Genomic DNA, 19,107 nt, shown 5'->3' on the forward strand with positions numbered 1-19,107 from the left:
TTTAAAATGACAGCATATTTGAGGTCACGAAATACAAGGTTTTAAGAAAGAAAATCAACCTTGGAGCTTAAAATATGTACTTGGGAAATCGTAAGGATTAGAGCAAAGAGGGAGGCCGATCAGTATGTCAAGTCTCTAACAGCCATCAAGAGAATCCCAATCTTTCATCCTCTCCCACAATTTGCAAACACTTTCCTTTCAGATACTTATCTCGTTGGCTTCTGAATACTCCAATTGAATCTGCCTCCACTTTACTCAGGCAGTGGACTACAAATCCGAAACCACTCACTTCAAACATAATTTTCCACATGACACCTTCGGTTCTTAGTTAATCACCTTCTATTTCCCCTGTCCCTGACATTTTCACCAAAGAGAGCGGCTTTTAAAAAATCTACCTTGCCTTTAATCATCATGAATTAAAAAGCCTCTATTTATGTGTTCACTAGATCCTCCTCATCCTGGAGTTACTTTAGTTATTCTTGAGCACTCTCTCAAAAGGCTTTGCACTTTCCTTAAGACCAAGTCACTAACATGTATTAAGCAAATGAGTGGTCACAGTACCAATTCCTGGGAGCTCCATTGTATATTTCCCTCTAATCTGAAAAACAGTACACTCTCACTCTATTCCCTCTTATTCAGCCATTTTTAATCCATATTGCTACAGCCTCATGAGGGTAGGGCGGTGAATGTTGCATACATGGATTTTTGAAAAGGCATTTGATGAAGTCCCCCATGGTAAGCTGATCCAGAAGATTAAAAAGCATGGGATTCATGGTGACTTGGTCTTCAGAACTGGATTGATCATAGAACATAGAGGGTTGTGGTGCAAGAGCATTATTCTTGCAAGAAGTTTGTGACCAGTGGAGTTCCGCAGGGATCTGTGCTGGGACCTCTGATGTTTGTGATACATGTGTGGAATAAGTGTGCAGACACCACCAAGGTTGCTGAAGTGCCAGACAATGAGGAAGGCTGTCAAAGTATATAGTGGGATACAGATATATAGAATATAAACAGAATTGGACGAAGAAATGACAGATGGATTTTATTATGAGCAAATGCGAGGTGTTGCACTTTGGGAGGTCAAATGTAAGGGGACGAACACAGTTGGTGCCAGGATCCTTAACAGCATGGATATGCAGAGGAATCTTGGTGTCTAGAAAGTGGCAACATAAATAGATAGAGTCGCAAAGAAGGTGCATAGGTCGCTTGCCTGCATTGGTCAGGGTATTGAGAATAGAAGTCAGGAAGTCATGACACATCTCTAAGACTTGTGAGGCCACATTTGAAGCAATGCGTGCAGTTATGTTTGTTCCATTATAGGAAGGATGTGGAAGCTTTGGAGAGGGTGCAGAAAAGGTTAATCAGAATATGCCTATATAAGGGGGTATTAGCTACAAGGAGAAGGCAACTTACCAAACACAATATGGGAGCTCAAATATACCACAGTAACTGCATTCCTGAACAGGCCACTTAAAAAAAAATCAATTTAGTTAAAAAGATTTGCCTTTATATCAAAGCTGGTATTCTCCAAACCATTGCACTTGTTCAATTGATTAATTTAATGCCCGATTACCCCTACGTGCTTTTTTAAATGAGGGCGTAACATTTATTATTTTACAATCTTCAGACACTGCTTCTGAATCTTGAGACGTTTGGAAGATTATGGCCAGGGCTTCTCCATTTCTCCTTCCACCCATACTTCACTCAGCAAATTAGGATGCATCATATCTGAACAGGAAATGTAGCTAAGTACATATTGCCCTTCTATTCTCCTCAATCAATTTTAGACATACAGGATCCAAATTTCATGTTCCTTTGTTGTAATCCAACAACAAATTCTTCCTTGGTTCGATACTGATGTGAAATAGTTATTTCATACTTCAGCCATGTCATTGTCTCCATGAATACATCTCCTTTATATTTCCAATAGGCCTTACTCATATCTCAGAACTTTTCCTGTTTACAAGTGTCCAGAATACTTTTGGATTTCCTTTTATATTCACCACCAGTCTTGACTAATGCCTTCTCAGTTCATGCATTACACTTCTCCATTCTACCTTTGGTAATCAGTCCAATTTACATTTGTGTTAATAACCTGACAAGTGTCAGATGGCTTTTTAAAATTTTTGTCCTGGGCCATGCTATCTTGTTGATCATCCAGGCTCTGACTTTTATTTCCTTAACCTTCTCTATCATGGCAATATCTCAGTTACAATCTCAGTACATCTCCACTTAAAGGGCATTCTTTTGTTCAATGACAGCTTTGCCATCCATGCTTCAAGTCCAATTTCCCCAGTCCAGATACAAGTTCTCAATGACTGAAAATGGCCTCTCTCTGAATTACTATTTTTACCTTGGACTGTTCTATATCCTTTTTTCATAGCTGTGCTAACTCTTACTACATTATGAGTTCCACTTCTTAGATGTTTCCCTCAGCAACACTTGCTCCATCTGACTTGTGTCCTTTGTAGAACCAGGTCCCCCAATGTTACTTTCCCCTTTGGGCCAGGAACACATCAATATAGTTCTTCTAAACACACCAGCACCCCTCCACTCTTTGCTGCCTAATTGTTATCCCAACATTTATTTGGGTTCTTAAAAGTTCTATTATTAGCATTATTTTATGGTTTCAATGCATGTCATTTTGCAGAAAATTTGTTTTACTAATATCCTTTCCATTAGCTGGAGACCAATAAAATGGTCCTAGGGCACACTGCTTCCAGATCAAATTGAAAAATGGAGGGATGGTGATTAGGTGGTTCAATGAAAGGGTTACCATGGCTACAGTATGCAGGGTCTGGCATACCACAGTTGGCATGTACAGCAACTAAAAGTATTGAATGTTCCAACAATTAAGTAAAAAACCTTTAAATGTATAAATATTCTCAACTTCAAGTTCAATTGTCACAATGGATGCGAGCGATTCCAGGAGATGAGTAAAATTACAGACACTAAATCAAACTTCATGCATTACTGACAATATTCTAACTCTGCAGCAGCCTCAATGATCGGAATGGCAAAGTGCTCTTGTCATCATACATAGCTACTGGAAACACAGTGACCCTTAAACTGAAGTAACTAAGACCATATGTAACAGGGAGAGTAATGAAACACAAATATATCTCAGCACCAGGTTAAAATGAGAACTGGGTCACGCTGTATCTTTCAATGCATCATAAAAAAGATTGGTGGGTAACTGAATACTGAAGTTGAACATAATCTAGGTGAAACTCAATTCATGGAGCTAAAACTATTTAAAATATTTTATACTGGAAGGCTGTGACTGATTGAACTATATTATGTGGAATACTCTTACATTTCATTAAATATCGAGCCTGTAACTAAATTTATACTTATTTCTGGAATTAAATCTTTGTGCAAATGGAGTCAGTCGTAAAGTTTCCCAAACACAGCATGCCAAGCACTTTTACAATGGAGAGGTCGAGAAACTATAAAATTTGTCACAATTAATAAAATTAAGTGTGTGAAATACGTTCAACGCATACTTGATCAGATAAATTAATCTTAATGCCCTTGCTATGTTCAGTAGTGATCAATTCTACAAAAACACAGCTGCCTAATTAACCCTTTATTTTTGCACAGATGTGGAATTTCATTTAACGTCTTTTCACAGGAAAGAACTCAATTCCGACTGCTTTTCAAAACTACTTAAGGAAATTCGCTAAGTATTCACTTTAGACTAATATTGGAAGATTTGCCAAACAAATATTTGTTTCAGGCTTGCCTTAAAATTGTGTCAAATTAAAGCTTACTGAACAGATCAACTAAAATACGAAGCACAGAATTAAAAAATACATTTTTACTTCAACATATAAACATAGCACAAAAAGTAAGGAAATTTGTGTTTGGTAGATTATTTCTTTGTTGTAACAATGCTTCTTGGCAATAAATCTTATACCGTTGGAAAGCCTGTTTATTTCCCTTTTAAATGGTGCCACATTTGTAAGGAACATGCATTTGTGGGATGAGCAGCAGAGCTGAGTATATGGGTTGCGCCCATGAAAAATGTTGCCAAATCTTCTCTGCCAATGCCAAACAGCTTATTCTGCTGTTGCTATTGACTCTTGTTTTGAGCTTCTGGTACCCCCAGGTGCTGACAATCAGGTGCCTGATTGGCAGCATTTGTGAGCATGGACCCTGCTCCAGTGGTCAGTAGGTGTCTGCTCCAAGAATCGGCATGCCACGTTTGACTGATCTGGATAGGGCCTGTGCGATAGGGCAACTTCAAGCTGGTGTTCCGCAAAACCAAGTTGCGGCATTATTTGGAGTGAGCCCTAGTACCATCTCCAAAGTGAAGGCCAAGTTCCATATAACGGGGGATGTCAGTGACAGGCCGCGAAGTGGGCGTCCCAAGAAGACGACACACGAAAAAGACCGTTTCCTCACCCTGTCAGCACTTAGGAACCGTAGGCTGTCTTCTACAGATTTGCAGTCAAGGTTTGCAGGACGATATGGCCGACGGCTCTCTGCCCAGACAATTCGGAACAGACTGCACGCAGCGATCTCCGGTCTCATAGGGCTGCCAGGAGGCCTGCCATGACTGCCCTTCACCGTCAGGCTCGTTTGCGCTGGTGTCGGCAACACGTGCACTGGAACCTGAACACGTGGAGGAACGTTATGTTCAGCGATGAGTCCAAATTCTGCCTACGGCAGTTGGATCATAGGGTCAAAGTGTGGAGAAGACGCGGAGAACGCTATGCTGATTGCTGCACCGATAGAGTAACATCTTTTGGTGGAGGCAGTGTGATGGTGTGGGGCGGCATCTCCCTCACTGGAAAAACGAGGCTTGTCATCATTGGAGGCAATCTCAATCCAGAGAGATATCGAGATGAGATTCTGCAACCAGTGGCAATCCCATATCTCCACAGTCTGGGACCGAACTCTATCCTCCAAGACGACAATGCTCGCCCGCACAGAGCAGGGTTTCTCAGAGACTACCTCCAGAATTTGGGAGTGGAGAGGATGGAATGGCCTGCCAGCAGTCCTGATCTCAACCCCATTGGACACTTGTGGGATCAGCTTGGGCGTGCTGTTCGTGCCAGAGTGACCAACACAACCACGTTGGCTGACTTGCGACAAATGCTGGTTGAAGAATGGGATGCCATCCCACAACAGTGTGTGACCAGGCTGGTGACCAGCATGAGGAGGAGGTGCCAGGCTGTTGTGGCTGTGTATGGTTCTTCCACACGCTACTGAGGCTCCTGTTTATTAAATGAATAAATTGTTAAATTGCCAATATGTCTTGTTTCTTCAGACTTCAATCATCCAATCCACCAAACAACACCGAACAAGAGTCAATGGCAGAATAAGATGTTTGGCATTGGCAGAGATTTGGCAGATTTTTCATGGGCGCAACCCACCTACTCAGCTCTGCTGCTCATCCCACAAATGCATGTTCCTTACAAATGTGGCACCATTTAAAAGGGAAATAAACAGGCTTTCCAACGGTATAAGATTTATTGCCAAGCATTGTTACAACAAAGAAATAATCTACCAAACACAAATTTCCTTACTTTTTGTGCTATGTTTATATAATTTGTAATTAAAAGTCTAAAGTAAAACTAAATATCAGGAGTGCCGAGAGGTGGTTAGGGCTGAAAGCAGGATATATATCTCAAATCCTGAAATATTCAGAAAAGGGTTCCAGCTGATGTGCTAGCCTACATCCAAAATGATCAGTACACATGGAGCTACAGTAGCCATGGAACTAGACTGAAAAGTATCTAGTTTCCTTCCTTTACTAGTTCAGTACAGCAAGGAAGAAAACTATCAAAAGGCAGACAAGGAGTTAAATCCAATTGAAAAACATTTGAATTCACCAAATGAAAACACATCTGGTCATTTCACACAAGCAGCTTCTTGGCAGCAGTGATAGGTCTCTGATACTCTGATTTCTGCTAGAGGCAGATGGAACATTGAGGCAAATAAGGTCATGGGAAAGAGACAGCACATGGTGGGTTAACAAAACTGTCCTGCGCAGGCATTTGGCTGATGGGCCACATGACCATCACAAAATTAACTATGTTCAACAGAAAATGTTCTAATTTCTTTACCAGAGATGTCTGAATATTCTTCTGCATTGAATGTCAGTTCACTCTCAGTGGGCAGATTTACAAATGCCTTCATAGCTGGAAAGTACGCAATGTGGCCATTGCTGACTTGTCTCAGTAGAGTTTCCAGATACCTATATAAATGTACAGTTAATTAAGGTTGCCCATGAACATTTATAGATAAGATAAGGCACTTTTCATAACTTGAAATATACATAATTTGAATACTTACCAATTGGTGTACAAGCTAGTTATGGTCGGTTCACCATGACTATCTAAATGCTGTGTCTGTTGGAGAAGGACATTGTTAAAAACTCTGGTAATATCTATCTGCACATAATTTTCTATGGATTGAAGTACAGTCATGTAAGCTTTCACGCTTGTCAGAAGCTCGGAAGGCTTTGCAATCTCCTGTGTAGCTTGATTGTACATCGTCATTCCCACAATTGACCTAAAATTGAAATCCAAAAAGCATGTCATAAAGTTAAACGATGACATTTAAACAAGATCCAATTTTCTGCAAAACTATGGGTGCAAAATTAAATTAAATGACTAGAGCACGTGAATGCTATTAAATAAACAAATATGAATAATATTCTCAATGACCATTGAAATTATCCCTAAGAAGATAATACAAAGACTATTGAAGTCATACAGTTCTTTCATTTCCTTTATATTTTCTCTCAGTTAAAACATCACCGATAACCGATAACCCGAACGGGGAGAAAAGATGAGGTACGAGGGTAAACTAGCTAATAATATAAAGGAGGATAGCAAAAGTTTTTTTAGGTACGTGAAGAGGAAAAAAATAGTCAAGGCAAATGTGGGTCCCTTGAAGACAGAAGCAGGGGAATTTATTATGGGGAACAAAGAAATGGCGGACGAGTTAAACCGTTACTTTGGATCTGTCTTTACTGAGGAAGATACATACAATCTCCCAAATGTTCTAGGGGCCGGAGAACCTAGGGTGATGGAGGAACTGAAGGAAATCCACATTAGGCAGGAAATGGTTTTGGGTAGACTGATGGGACTGAAGGCTGATAAATCCCCAGGGCCTGATGGTCTGCATCCCAGGGTACTTAAGGAGGTGGCTCTAGAACCAGTGGAAGCATTGGAGATTATTTTTCAATGTTCTATAGATTCAGGATCAGTTCCTGTGGATTGGAGGATAGCAAATGTTATCCCACTTTTCAAGAAAGGAGGGAGAGAGAAAACGGGTAATTATAGACCAGTTAGTCTGACATCAGTGGTGGGGAAGATGCTGGAGTCAATTATAAAAGGCAAAATTGCTGAGCATTTGGATAGCAATAACAGGATCATTCCGAGTCAGCATGGATTTACGAAGGGGAAATCATGCTTGACAAATCTACTGGAATTTTTTGAGGATGTAACTAGGAAAATTGACAGGGGAGAGTCGGTGGATGTGGTGTACCTCGACTTTCAGAAAGCCTTCGACAAGGTCCCACATAGGAGATTAGTGGGCAAAATTAGAGCACATGGTATTGGGGGTAGGGCACTGACATGGATAGAAAATTGGTTGGCAGACAGAAAGCAAAGAGTGGGGATAAATGGGTCCCTTTCGGAATGGCAGGCAGTGACCAGTGGAGTACCGCAAGGTTCGGTGCTGGGACCCCAGCTATTTACGATATACATTAATGACTTAGATGAAGGGATTAAAAGTACCATTAGCAAATTTGCAGATGATACTAAGCTGGGGGGTAGTGTGAATTGTGTGGAAGATGCAATAAGGCTGCAGGGTGACTTGGACAGGTTGTGTGAGTGAGCGGATACATGGCAGATGCAGTTTAATGTAGATAAGTGTGAGGTTATTCACTTTGGAAGTAAGAATAGAAAGGCAGATTATTATCTGAATGGTGTCAAGTTAGGAAGAGGGGATGTTCAATGAGATCTGGGTGTCCTAGTGCATCAGTCACTGAAAGGAAGCATGCAGGTACAGCAGGCAGTGAAGAAAGCCAATGGAATGTTGGCCTTCGTAACAAGAGGAGTTGAGTATAGGAGCAAAGAGGTCCTTCTACAGTTGTACCGGGCCCTGGTGAGACCGCACCTGGAGTACTGTGTGCAGTTTTGGTCTCCAAATTTGAGGAAGGATATTCTTGCTATTGAGGGCGTGCAGCGTAGGTTCACTAGGTTAATTCCCGGAATGGCGGGACTGTCGTATGTTGAAAGGCTGGAGCAATTAGGCTTGTATACACTGCAATTTAGAAGGATGAGGGGGGATCTTATTGAAACATATAAGATAATTAGGGGATTGGACACATTAGAGGCAGGAAACATGTTCCCAATGTTGGGGGAGTCCAGAACAAGGGGCCACAGTTTAAGAATAAGGGGTAGGCCATTTAGAACGGAGATGAGGAAGAACTTTTTCAGTCAGAGAGTGGTGAAGGTGTGGAATTCTCTGCCTCAGAAGGCAGTGGAGGCCAGTTCGTTGGATGCTTTCAAGAGAGAGCTGGATAGAGCTCTTAAGGATAGCGGAGTGAGGGGTTATGGGGAGAAGGCAGGAACGGGGTACTGATTGAGAGTGATCAGCCATGATCGCATTGAATGGCGGTGCTGGCTCGAAGGGTTGAATGGCCTACTCCTGCACCTATTGTCTATTGTCTAATAATCAGAAGCAAAGTCCATCAAACTGTATGCAGGAATGATTTTTAGACTGACTGCCCAAAATGTACAAATACAAATAAATTTATTTTGGGAAATGATTCAGGTGGAACCTTTTTCAATCTTGGGGCTAAACATACCAGTCTATAAAGATCCAGAAAGTACAATTTTTACCTGTGTGTCAGTTTATTAAAAAAATACAGTTACTTAGATTGGCTGTGGTATCTTTGTGCCAAAGTGTTAAATTTCAGTTTAAAAGTTATACTTTGTCTCTTACATACAAAACTAAATATTAAAATCGGTTGGATTCTGAAGCAGAGATATTTGAACTATAACTTTTTACAAGGGTTAAGGTGGAGACGAATCGTTTCTGTAAAACCAGGCTCATTTTATTCCCTCCTACAGTACCAAGTCTTAAATTTAATACTCCCATGAGCACTAGACGCCTCACACAAATGATTATGTAGAGGTCTAGACATTACCAGCCCTGTCAGTAGATTATTTAACCAGAGAAAACAATGCAGTAGACCCCATTCTTGCTGCCTAGAATTTTCAGCACATCAGATAATCAGCGTACTGGTCAATGTTGCTCATTTTAATTTAGGAGGCTGAAATCAGTTCCAACCCCCTTACACCACTCACTGATATCAGCCAATTCACCACAGAGCAGGAAATAAATCTACAATTTTCAGAGCCGTACAACTACTTTAATTCATAAATCAGCTGAGCTATTAAAGCACGGAGACACAAGAAATTGTACATGTTGAAATATTGGGCAAAACACAAAGTACTGTCGAAACTCAGTGGACTAGGCAGCATTTGGGGAGGGAACAGACAGGTGACTTTTCAGGTCCAGACCATCAAGGAGAATGTCCATTCCCTCCCAGATGCTACATGACTCACTGAGTTCCTCCGGCCCTTGATGTTGAGCTATTAAAACAGTATGAATGGTCCCATTTAAAGATAACCCTTCCTATGTTCTCCTTCTAGAACATGACAGACATGTACATGCTCTAATTTTGTTTAACTAACTGCAAGGACCAGCTGGTTGATTATTGATCTTTATGGTACGGACATATCCACGGGTCTGAATACACTTACTGGAGTCAAAAAAGGGTGAATAAAACTGGGTGTGACCTCTCAACTGCATATAAATTAGTTCTTCAAAATTTTGACCTTGTGTTTAAAAGTGGACTCTTTTTTGCAAATAGTTATTTTTGCAATTAGCAATTAGACCCATTTCAATTAGTTATCTTTAAATATCCCATGTTTCTCCTGTGCAGAATATTTCCTACACAACCGTTAAATGTTCTTACTTAGTGAATCGGATCTCCAAATGTGAAGTAAGGTATTCTCGAGGTGTGAAGGTGTGCTCCCAGACCGCTAAATTAGGAACATAATTGATAGAGAAACAAAGCTCAGAGAGAGCAGTGTGCAGTTTGTCCAAACTGAAAAACAAAATGAAAATGACAAATGCAAATTTATGCTGCATAACAACTTCCAGAAATCTCAAAATATTTAAATTACTGTAAAAAGGCTATATGAAATAAACGCATGCACATCCCTTTCATGCATAGCTATAGTAACTGAGTGTTGGTTATCCCCCACACCATATCAATTGAATTTCAGATGAGTTGCCTTCATTTTACTTTCATATTGTTTGTTTTCCTCATCCCCAGGGCCATAGCTGCTATGAACCGGTCCTGCTGAGCCGGATGGTCACAACGCATAGATCAACTTGCACTTTACCCTGTCTAAAACTGTTACAATTGTTTCATTGGGTTGCTGTTGTCTAAATTACTTAAATTATTGCATCGTATGGGAGGCGCATTCCCAATCTCGTTGTACCCCTGGGTACAATGACAATAAAGATATATTGTCTTGTATTGTATTGTAAAATAATTTAAATGTTGGGAGAAAAATTAAGCACTTTCTGATTTATATTGAAAATCATTTTCTCTAGAAAGCTACAACACAAGCAGAATGCTTTGACCCGTTCAGGTTGTTTAAAGTACAAACTATTAACAACATAAATAAATGTTCTAAATATTGCATTATTGTTACTGAGCCTCTTAAATGAAGAGAGCTACTTTTGATTTTTAGAGCATGTAAGGAATTAGTACAAACTACAAGGCAGGTTACGACAAGGAATCAATCTTGAAAGTATTATCTTTTCACAAGATAGCTTTATAAGTTTTATGTTGGTAAAGAACATCTTGAGCTATGAATAATGAGTTGAAGACTGCTCACTTGGTAACCAGTAGCCTGTTCTTTCTCATGCTCTCCACTCCAGGTTTCTCCCTTTCAGGTTCCCCTTTCTTTCCAGTGTGCTTTTTGGACTTTTTATTCACTGCTTGACTGATAGTCTTAGCACAATGTTTTGGCAATAACTATAAAACAAAAAGTGTAAACTTTAAAACAGTTTAAAATAAAAATGTCACAACCAGCAATATCGACATGTGGCAACGGGCAATATCCACATATTTTAAAATGCTAGCAAATTCTGATTTAATAGATTAGATTTTTTTTGCTTTGCACAGCAGAGTTTGGTTCTCGGTTGAACAAATCAAAAGCTACTGGACATTAAGTAGCAAAATTGTCATTTTTCACAACTTTCTTGACAAAACACATTCATCAAGTTATTTTAAAATGTTATTTTAAGTGACTGTTTTTAGCATTCTATGTTCTTCATGCATCATTTAAAAATCGACTGGACAAGCTAGATGCAGGAAAAATGTTCCCAGTGTTGGGGGAGTCCAGAACCAGGGGCCAGAGTCCAAGAATGAAGGGGAGGCAATTTAAAACTGAGATGAGAAAAAACTTTTTCACCCAGGGAGTTGTGAATTTGTGGAATTCTCTGCCGCAGAAGGCAGTGGAGGCCAATTCACTGGATGAATTTAAAAGAGAGTTAGATAAAGCTCTAGGGGCTGGCGGAATCAAGGGATATGGGGAGAGGGCAGGCACGGTTTACTGATTGTCGATGATCAGCCATGATTGCAATGAGTGGCGGTGCTGGCTCGAAAGGCCGAATGGCCTCCTCCTGCACCTATTTCCTATGTTTCTATGAACAGGTTAAGCTTAACTGTGCAATATGCACATTTTGTTCTTTATAGAAACATAAAAAAATAGGTGCAGGAGTAGGCCATTCGGCCTTTCGATCCAGCACCGCCATTCAATATGGTCATGGCTGATCCAAAATCAGTACCCCGTTCTGGCTTTTTCCCCATATCCCTTGATTCCCTTAGCCCTAAGAGTTAAATCTAACTCTTTCTTGAAAATGGAAGTTTTCCTTGTGTAATTTATTTTTCTACCAAATCAGCAAAATAGGAAGCATAAAGATGATTTATGGTCCTTCGTTGCTTCTCATTTGATTCCTTCCCTGATTCATTTTACCACACACTTTCGCCATATCAACTCATTTTTAAAACCAGCCAATTAAGAATACAATGGAATTCTGCAAAGTGGATTTGTACTTAAAAAAATCAACAACAAACTGATCTACAAAATGTTGTTGTCCTTAGCAGCTTGTATTTTCATAATTGTTGTTATTTTATGGTTAATCTTTAGTTTCAGTTTAGAGATACAGCCGAGAAGGCCCTTCTCTACTTCGTCTCTACCTCTACATGATAAAAAATATTAAATCTAATCAACATCTGTGGTAAGGGAAAATTTCTGCTTAATTACCTCTCATCAGTTTAAAAAAAAGGATTTAAACTCTCATCTCTGATCAATGGGCCAGTCCTCTGGTAACTACTTTAATGCCATACCCACTATGGTACCATCTCCCCAACTACTGCAACTGGATGAAATTATGTGCAGTCAAAGGACGAGCTTTTACAAACATGTCAGGTGATAGATATCGCATCACCTCTCTTGCTTCTGCCTTCCAGACGAGAAGGAGCCACAATTTCTTCCATTCAAATACTGTCAAAAATTCACCTCCTGCCTTTTTGGCAAACTATGCAGCCATTCCACAAATTCCATCCTCGTCCTAATCCATTAATTTTTCTCAAAGACTACTTTCTTTTCTCTATAATATTATCTGGCAATCCTTCTGACCATTTGCTGTTAAATCTTTTGCCATTATCTTTGTTACCCATAGCCTCAATGATCTCAGTTAATTCTTGTTCAACAATAAATACGTGTCTTTCAGTTGCTTAATCAATCCTTTCTGTTTCAGTCCTTTGGTACTTCAAAGTACGCATCTCCTCTCCCCTTTGTCAGTCATAGCATTGATGGCAACAAATTAATTTTAGCCTCACACCATGAAATTGCCTTGCAAGAGGCTTGACCTCCTTTAAGACCACACTCTAAACTCACTTACCAACATTTTGGAAGTCCATCAAAAAATACTAAGTGGCTGTTTAAATAGAAAAATAACAAATCAGCATTTTGGATGTAGGCAATATTGGCTCATCACGATAAACATCTGTAGTTTAACTAGAATGTCAAAGCAGTTCAAAATCTATAAGAACACTTTTTTGTTGAGTTGAGTCAGGCGATATGGATTCAGATCAGAAATATACTAATTGTGACATCTTCATCCTTTTGCAAAATCATCCATCTTATCATTTTAAGATTAGTTTATTGGTGCAAATTACTGTACCTGACCAAAGAAAATATTGAAGCATTTTAAAATGTAACTGTGGTATTTACTGTCATGGTGTTTGGAATATGTCATACAATGCCAATAGGAGCATCAAAGTACTTCCAGCCCCAGTTGATGCAAACTGCTTTTCTCCCAGACCTGCACAATATAGCTGAAATCTTACCTGATCACTAAGAGTGCACTGCTCTGTGCATATATCTGTTATGAGGTTGCGAGCTTGCTTAGCCATTTCATCAAGGAACATGTTGCACAGTGAGAGACTACGATCTCCAATGTGATGCCTCTACAAGATCCAGAATGAATACAAACTATGAGTGTCCAATGCATTCTGAATATCTACCGAATGATGAAAACGTGGGCTTTATCTACATGGGAACTAATTATATCATTTCAAATATACGAATGAACAGTTGAAAATTATTACAATGACTCATTCATTGCACACCTAAAATCGCCGAAGAGACCAGCTGCTTAGCACATAATATCCAAGTGCCCAAATCAGAAATGGATCTCGAACCTATAGCTGCAGCATTTATTTTTGACATCAAGTTAAACTAAAACTGACATCACTAGTTCAACTCCCAAAGTTGCCTCTCCAAAAAATGCCTCAAAGCCCACTGACAAAATTAAGTGGAATGATAGTAATTTCAACATGGTTTCTCGTGGAAAGTTGAAGAAAATTTTCAAATGATCATTTTTTTTTATCCATTGAAAACATAACATAGATGGGGATGATCCATAAAGCACAAACAACACACCCACGGCTAGAAGGAATGCATCTCCAAGGAATGCATTCGTTTGTGGTTGTCAAACTAAGCGAAAATATAAATAAACATGTACATTACTGTACAGCCCAAATGAGAGGTCAGTTCAAGCCACAAACCCACTAACTTTTGATTTCTTGCCACTGCCGATGCTTCCTTCCAGCCGGACAGTAGCAAATGCTAAATGGACTTGACCACCTATTACTGATTACATTGTTCTTTTGAACATTAGCTTCTGAAAGGTTCTTTCTTTTTAAATAAATTTGTTGGTCTTATGACAAAAGGTGCAGGAGTAGGCCATTCGGCCCTTCGAGCCAGTCTTCAATTGGAGCAAACAGTTGCCTTTAACACGGTCATCCCGAGCAGACTGGTCACCAAACTTTCCGACCTTGGATTTTCCCAAACCATCTGCAAATGGATCAAGGACTTTCTGACCAACCGCCCCCAGACAGTCAAAATAGGCCCTCACCTCTCCTCCACCATTACACTGAGCACCGGCTCACCACAGGGCTGTGTGTTGAGCCCCATCCTTTACTCCCTCTACACTCACGACTGCGCCCCCACCCATCCCACCAACACCATCATCAAGTTCGCGGATGACACGACTGTGGTTGGACTCATCTCAGAAGGAGATGAGACAGCCTATAGGGATGAAATCCAAAGGCTGGCAGCATGGTGTTCAGTGAACAATCTGGTCCTGAACTCCTCCAAAACAAAGGAACTTATAATTGACTTTAGGAAAACCAGTGGAGATTACGACCCACTCTACATCAATGGGGTCTGTGTGGAAAGGGTACCAGCTTTCAGGTTCCTGGGTACGCACATCGCAGAGGATCTCACCTGGTCTACCAACACCATCACCACAGTAAAGAAGGCACAGCAGAGACTCCACTTCCTGAGGATCCTCAGGAAAACCAACCTGCAGGAGAAGCTCATGTTGTCCTTCTATCGCTGCTCCATCGAGAGTGTGCTGGCATACTGTATAACCACATGGTATGCCAGCTGCTCAGAAAAGGACAGGAAGGCCCTTCAGAGGGTCATCACGACGGCCCAGAAAATCATCGGCTGCTCACTGCCCTCCCTGGAGCACCTGTTCAGCCTACGCTGCCTCAGTAGAGCAGGCAAAATAATAAAAGATCCATCCCACCCCGGCCACCGTCTGTTTGTTCATCTGCCCTCTGGTCGACGTTTCAGGTCGATAAAATCCCGAACAAACAGACTTAAGAACAGTTTTTACCCCAGGGCCATACGAGAACTGAACACTACCTTTGCACTAGGCAACACTAAAAAATCTTTGTACTTAACATAATTGTATTTAATTGTATTTATGTATTTATTTGTTTTTGCATTTATTGCATATATGTTTGTACGCACCGTCAGGATTGGCTATTTTTTAATTTCGTTGTACTCGTTGCAATGACAATAAATGAATATTATTATTATTATTATTATTATTATTATTATTATTATTATTATTATTATTATTATTATTATTATTATTATTATTATTATTATCCTACATATTTTTCACTTTGCTCGTACATACTTTCTATCTACTCAGCTTTAGCCTATACTGGGCATGGAAAATCCTTAACTGAAAACCTTTTGCCAGTCTATTAACTAGATCAATGAATCATATTTGGTTCATAACAGAGGCTGCAAGTGCCCTTTGGAAAATAACATTGCTAGAATTAGTGAAGCATTTGTTGGTTTTCTACCTGCTCTGGGAATGCTTAACCAAAAGAATGATCTCATGATCGATCTAACAGCAATTCAGCATCTATATTTAATCAGGAGCAAATGCTTTCATGCCCATTAACAGGTGTGGTAATTTACAACAGCAGTGTTCACTATCAAAATCAAGTTATCTTCAAATCTAGTCTGGGAACAATCTAAAAAAATCAATATGCTTCAGTTCCAAAAAAGAAATGCTGGAACTATTCAGCAGATCAGACCACATCCATGGGAAGAGAAACTGAGTTAAAGTTTTGGATCGAAGACGCTTTGCCAGAATTGGGAACTCTCCACTCTGTTTCTTTTCTCATCAATGTGGCCTGAGTTACTGAATATTCTCAGCATTTTCGGTCTTTACTTCCAATTTCCATGCCTCAGTTAAGCTTGAGTAAGGATCCTTCTTTGAATACAAACTTTCTGTAGTAGAGAAAGTCTTAACAGAAATCCGTTCTTATTACTACAAAAATTGATGGAAGTGGGCACAGAAGCCTATTAGGGCATTACCCAGCTGATTACAACTCGAGGCAAAAAATTGTTTGACCACATGATTTTCATAAATTATAGTTTGCAATTAAAAGATACCAGCTTCCAAACAAGTTTCAGCTGCTTAATTCTGCTTATTGCATAGATATATCAAATTCTGTGATGCATTTTGATCACGAAAAACATTTGCAAATGCATTGTGTGTTGAGCATAACAGTACATACTAGATATTGTCCTCAAATCTATCCAAACTTCGACCTCAACATTAACTTACCTCACAAGCTGTCTGGTTCCATGCTTCTTGCATCCCCTAATACAGCCCCACAATCTATTTCTGAAACTTAAATATGTCTGATACCATTTGTCGTTGGATTGCCAATGATGGCATCCCCAATTCTTCAATGTATGGGCTGAAAACCATCAAGAATTCTGAGGTCGGTCATCAACGTCAAAACTGCACTACACATTCATATCATAAAAGCTGGAGTAACTCAGCAGGACAGGCAGCCTCTCTGGAGAGAAGGCATGGGTGACGTTTCAGGTCGAGACCCTTCTTCAGTCTACGTCACCCATTCTTTCTCTCCAAAGATGTTGCCTGTCCTACTGAGTTACTCCAGCTTTTTGAGTCTATCTTCGGTTTAAACCAGCATCTGCAGTTCCTTCCTACACTTTAATATCACAGCTCAGTTTGCAAGCGAGGCTATCAATAACGAATTTCGCTACTTTCAAATCCTTCCAGAGACTTAATCCTTTAAGACAATCCTTTAAGGTTTGTCTGGATCTCCAACACTAGTCTACTTTTCATATTGCACTCCATGACTTTGTCCACCATCTTCCAAGCCATGCTTCCAAATTCTTCCAGGGCCATCCTATTTAATCTTGAGATTGCTCCCTTCTGAAAAATGTTTCTGTTTGCTTCTCCAATGTTCAAAGTACTTAAATAATTAAAATGACTGTTTCTTAAATGCAAGCTATTGTTCAAACATTTTGAAATTAAATACTTAAGGTTCACACAAATCCTGTGGTATTCCTCATGAGTGGTTTCAAACATGACAAAACTTTGCTACTAAGATGATGCTCTATTTAACAACCCAATTGCTTTAAAACTATTGCTTAAGTACTTAGTTTCTGATTGAAGGCAATTACAACAATTGTACATACTTGTAATTTATGCCTCCAAGATAGATAAACCTCCTGATTGGACAAATTCCAGTTTTTAAAAATTATGGTCCATCTGTGCAAAATGTAATGAATACTGCAAGGCACATAGCAATCTATCTCTTCACTGTTCACTTCGACATCTTGACTGAATTATCCAAGGCACTTTGACCATCTTTAAATTCTGAGAAGCTAGATTAGTGTGGGACTTTACGATCATACTCCCCTTCAGTTGAATGTTGCAAGATGGCAGATACAAAAATCACATTTTCTCTTTAAAATGAACCAGTATATGTAGCTAATTTAAGCAATTTGTCTGTCAGTGGAGATAATGCAGGTCTCCTAATATCCCATAAATCATCTGATACGATATTGCAAAACATGGAACCCAGACCATAAAATGAAAAGGCCATCCCTCTGATTGTATGGAAGACCAATTTAAGTTGTGAAACTTTTCCACATCACATTCTTTAGCAGACGGCCATCAACTTAAGGCTCCGGAGTACCACTGTTACAAAGCCTGGACAAATGCAGAACTGTGGTAAAAGATCTCAGGGCATGGATGGAGCTTTGAACCCAAGTCAAGTGCTTACAGTGCAACAGGGTATTGTTACTGACTGGCAGCTGAGTGAAGAGCATTCATTACCAAAATAAAAGTTAATTTCACTGTCATAAAACATTTCTAAGTTGCCTTATTCATTCAATCTGTTCAGAATTCCTTCAGCACCCTATCAAAGACAACTATTGCAATTGCCATTTAATGATTAATGTTATGGGCTTAACTTCAATATAAACATGTTTGATTACCCTAGCGAATACATTGGTGGATCATGGGGAAAGCCACACCATTCCATTAAGCAGTAAGTCATAAAACTTGTTCAAGTCCAAGGTGTAACCCACTGCTGCTGGATGTTCCAGCCTGCATTGACTGAGAAAAGGGCTGTGCTATTTTTTGGCAACTGATTCTAACTGGCAAACAAACTACACTGGGTTGGGTTCATTGGACGTGTTGATCAACCAAATGTCTGTGTCTGGAACAAATGTCAGCATTTTCCAACCACTATCTTTGTGTGCAATGGATTTCCCATATGGGAAAATAATAAGCAACAGGAATGTACAAAAAGCCTGACAAAGAAGTCTGACAAAGATTTTTGTAATATCTGTACAAAAAGTTTAATGTTCAACCTGAATCTTGCCAAGCGGAGGACATAATTAACCATTTATGTGACGAGTTGACTTAAATCATTTAGTTCTACTGGTCATGATTCTTCCGACCTCGAAAGAAAAGTTCCTTCATAATTTTTCTGCATTTTATATAGGGTATAAAACACGCAGCAACCATCTAGAAATGGTGGTCGCAATGATACTTTCCATAATGCAAATCAAATTGCAATGGTAAAGAGGCTCCTTGAAAATAAACTCCAGTCTGCCAAACTAACACTGAACTCTTGAAGTGATGGAGCCTTGTACACTGGCAAATATCAATTAGCACAGATTGATCCCGATACTTTCAATCAAAACTGGGTATCCTGTAGAGTGGCTGACCCATACAGCTCCTTAAAAGATTAGAATTGGAGCTTTAAAGAATATAGTTATATAAAAGTCAGTGTGACACTACCGATCAGGAAAGTGGTGGTATTAGCGAACTTGCTATATAGTCCTTTTCTTA

General features: G+C 39.6%; 1 protein-coding gene across 9 annotated transcripts in view; it reads right to left on the bottom strand.

The window, feature by feature from the left end:
* Nucleotides 1-19,107, bottom strand: part of nckap1 (NCK-associated protein 1) — a 145,495-nt gene that overhangs the window by 45,395 nt on the left and 80,993 nt on the right. For all 9 annotated transcript variants that reach the window (XM_078404061.1, XM_078404060.1, XM_078404059.1 and 6 more), the window contains 5 exons: nt 13,463-13,582; nt 10,941-11,080; nt 10,007-10,138; nt 6,304-6,522; nt 6,075-6,205 (listed from right to left, as the gene is read on the bottom strand). In XM_078404061.1, coding sequence (XP_078260187.1) covers nt 6,075-6,205; nt 6,304-6,522; nt 10,007-10,138; nt 10,941-11,080; nt 13,463-13,582 — 742 coding nt within the window. The remainder of the gene's footprint in view (nt 1-6,074; nt 6,206-6,303; nt 6,523-10,006; nt 10,139-10,940; nt 11,081-13,462; nt 13,583-19,107) is intronic.

Source organism: Rhinoraja longicauda, chromosome 8 (assembly GCF_053455715.1).
Source record: "Rhinoraja longicauda isolate Sanriku21f chromosome 8, sRhiLon1.1, whole genome shotgun sequence".
Taxonomy (NCBI): domain Eukaryota; kingdom Metazoa; phylum Chordata; class Chondrichthyes; order Rajiformes; family Arhynchobatidae; genus Rhinoraja; species Rhinoraja longicauda.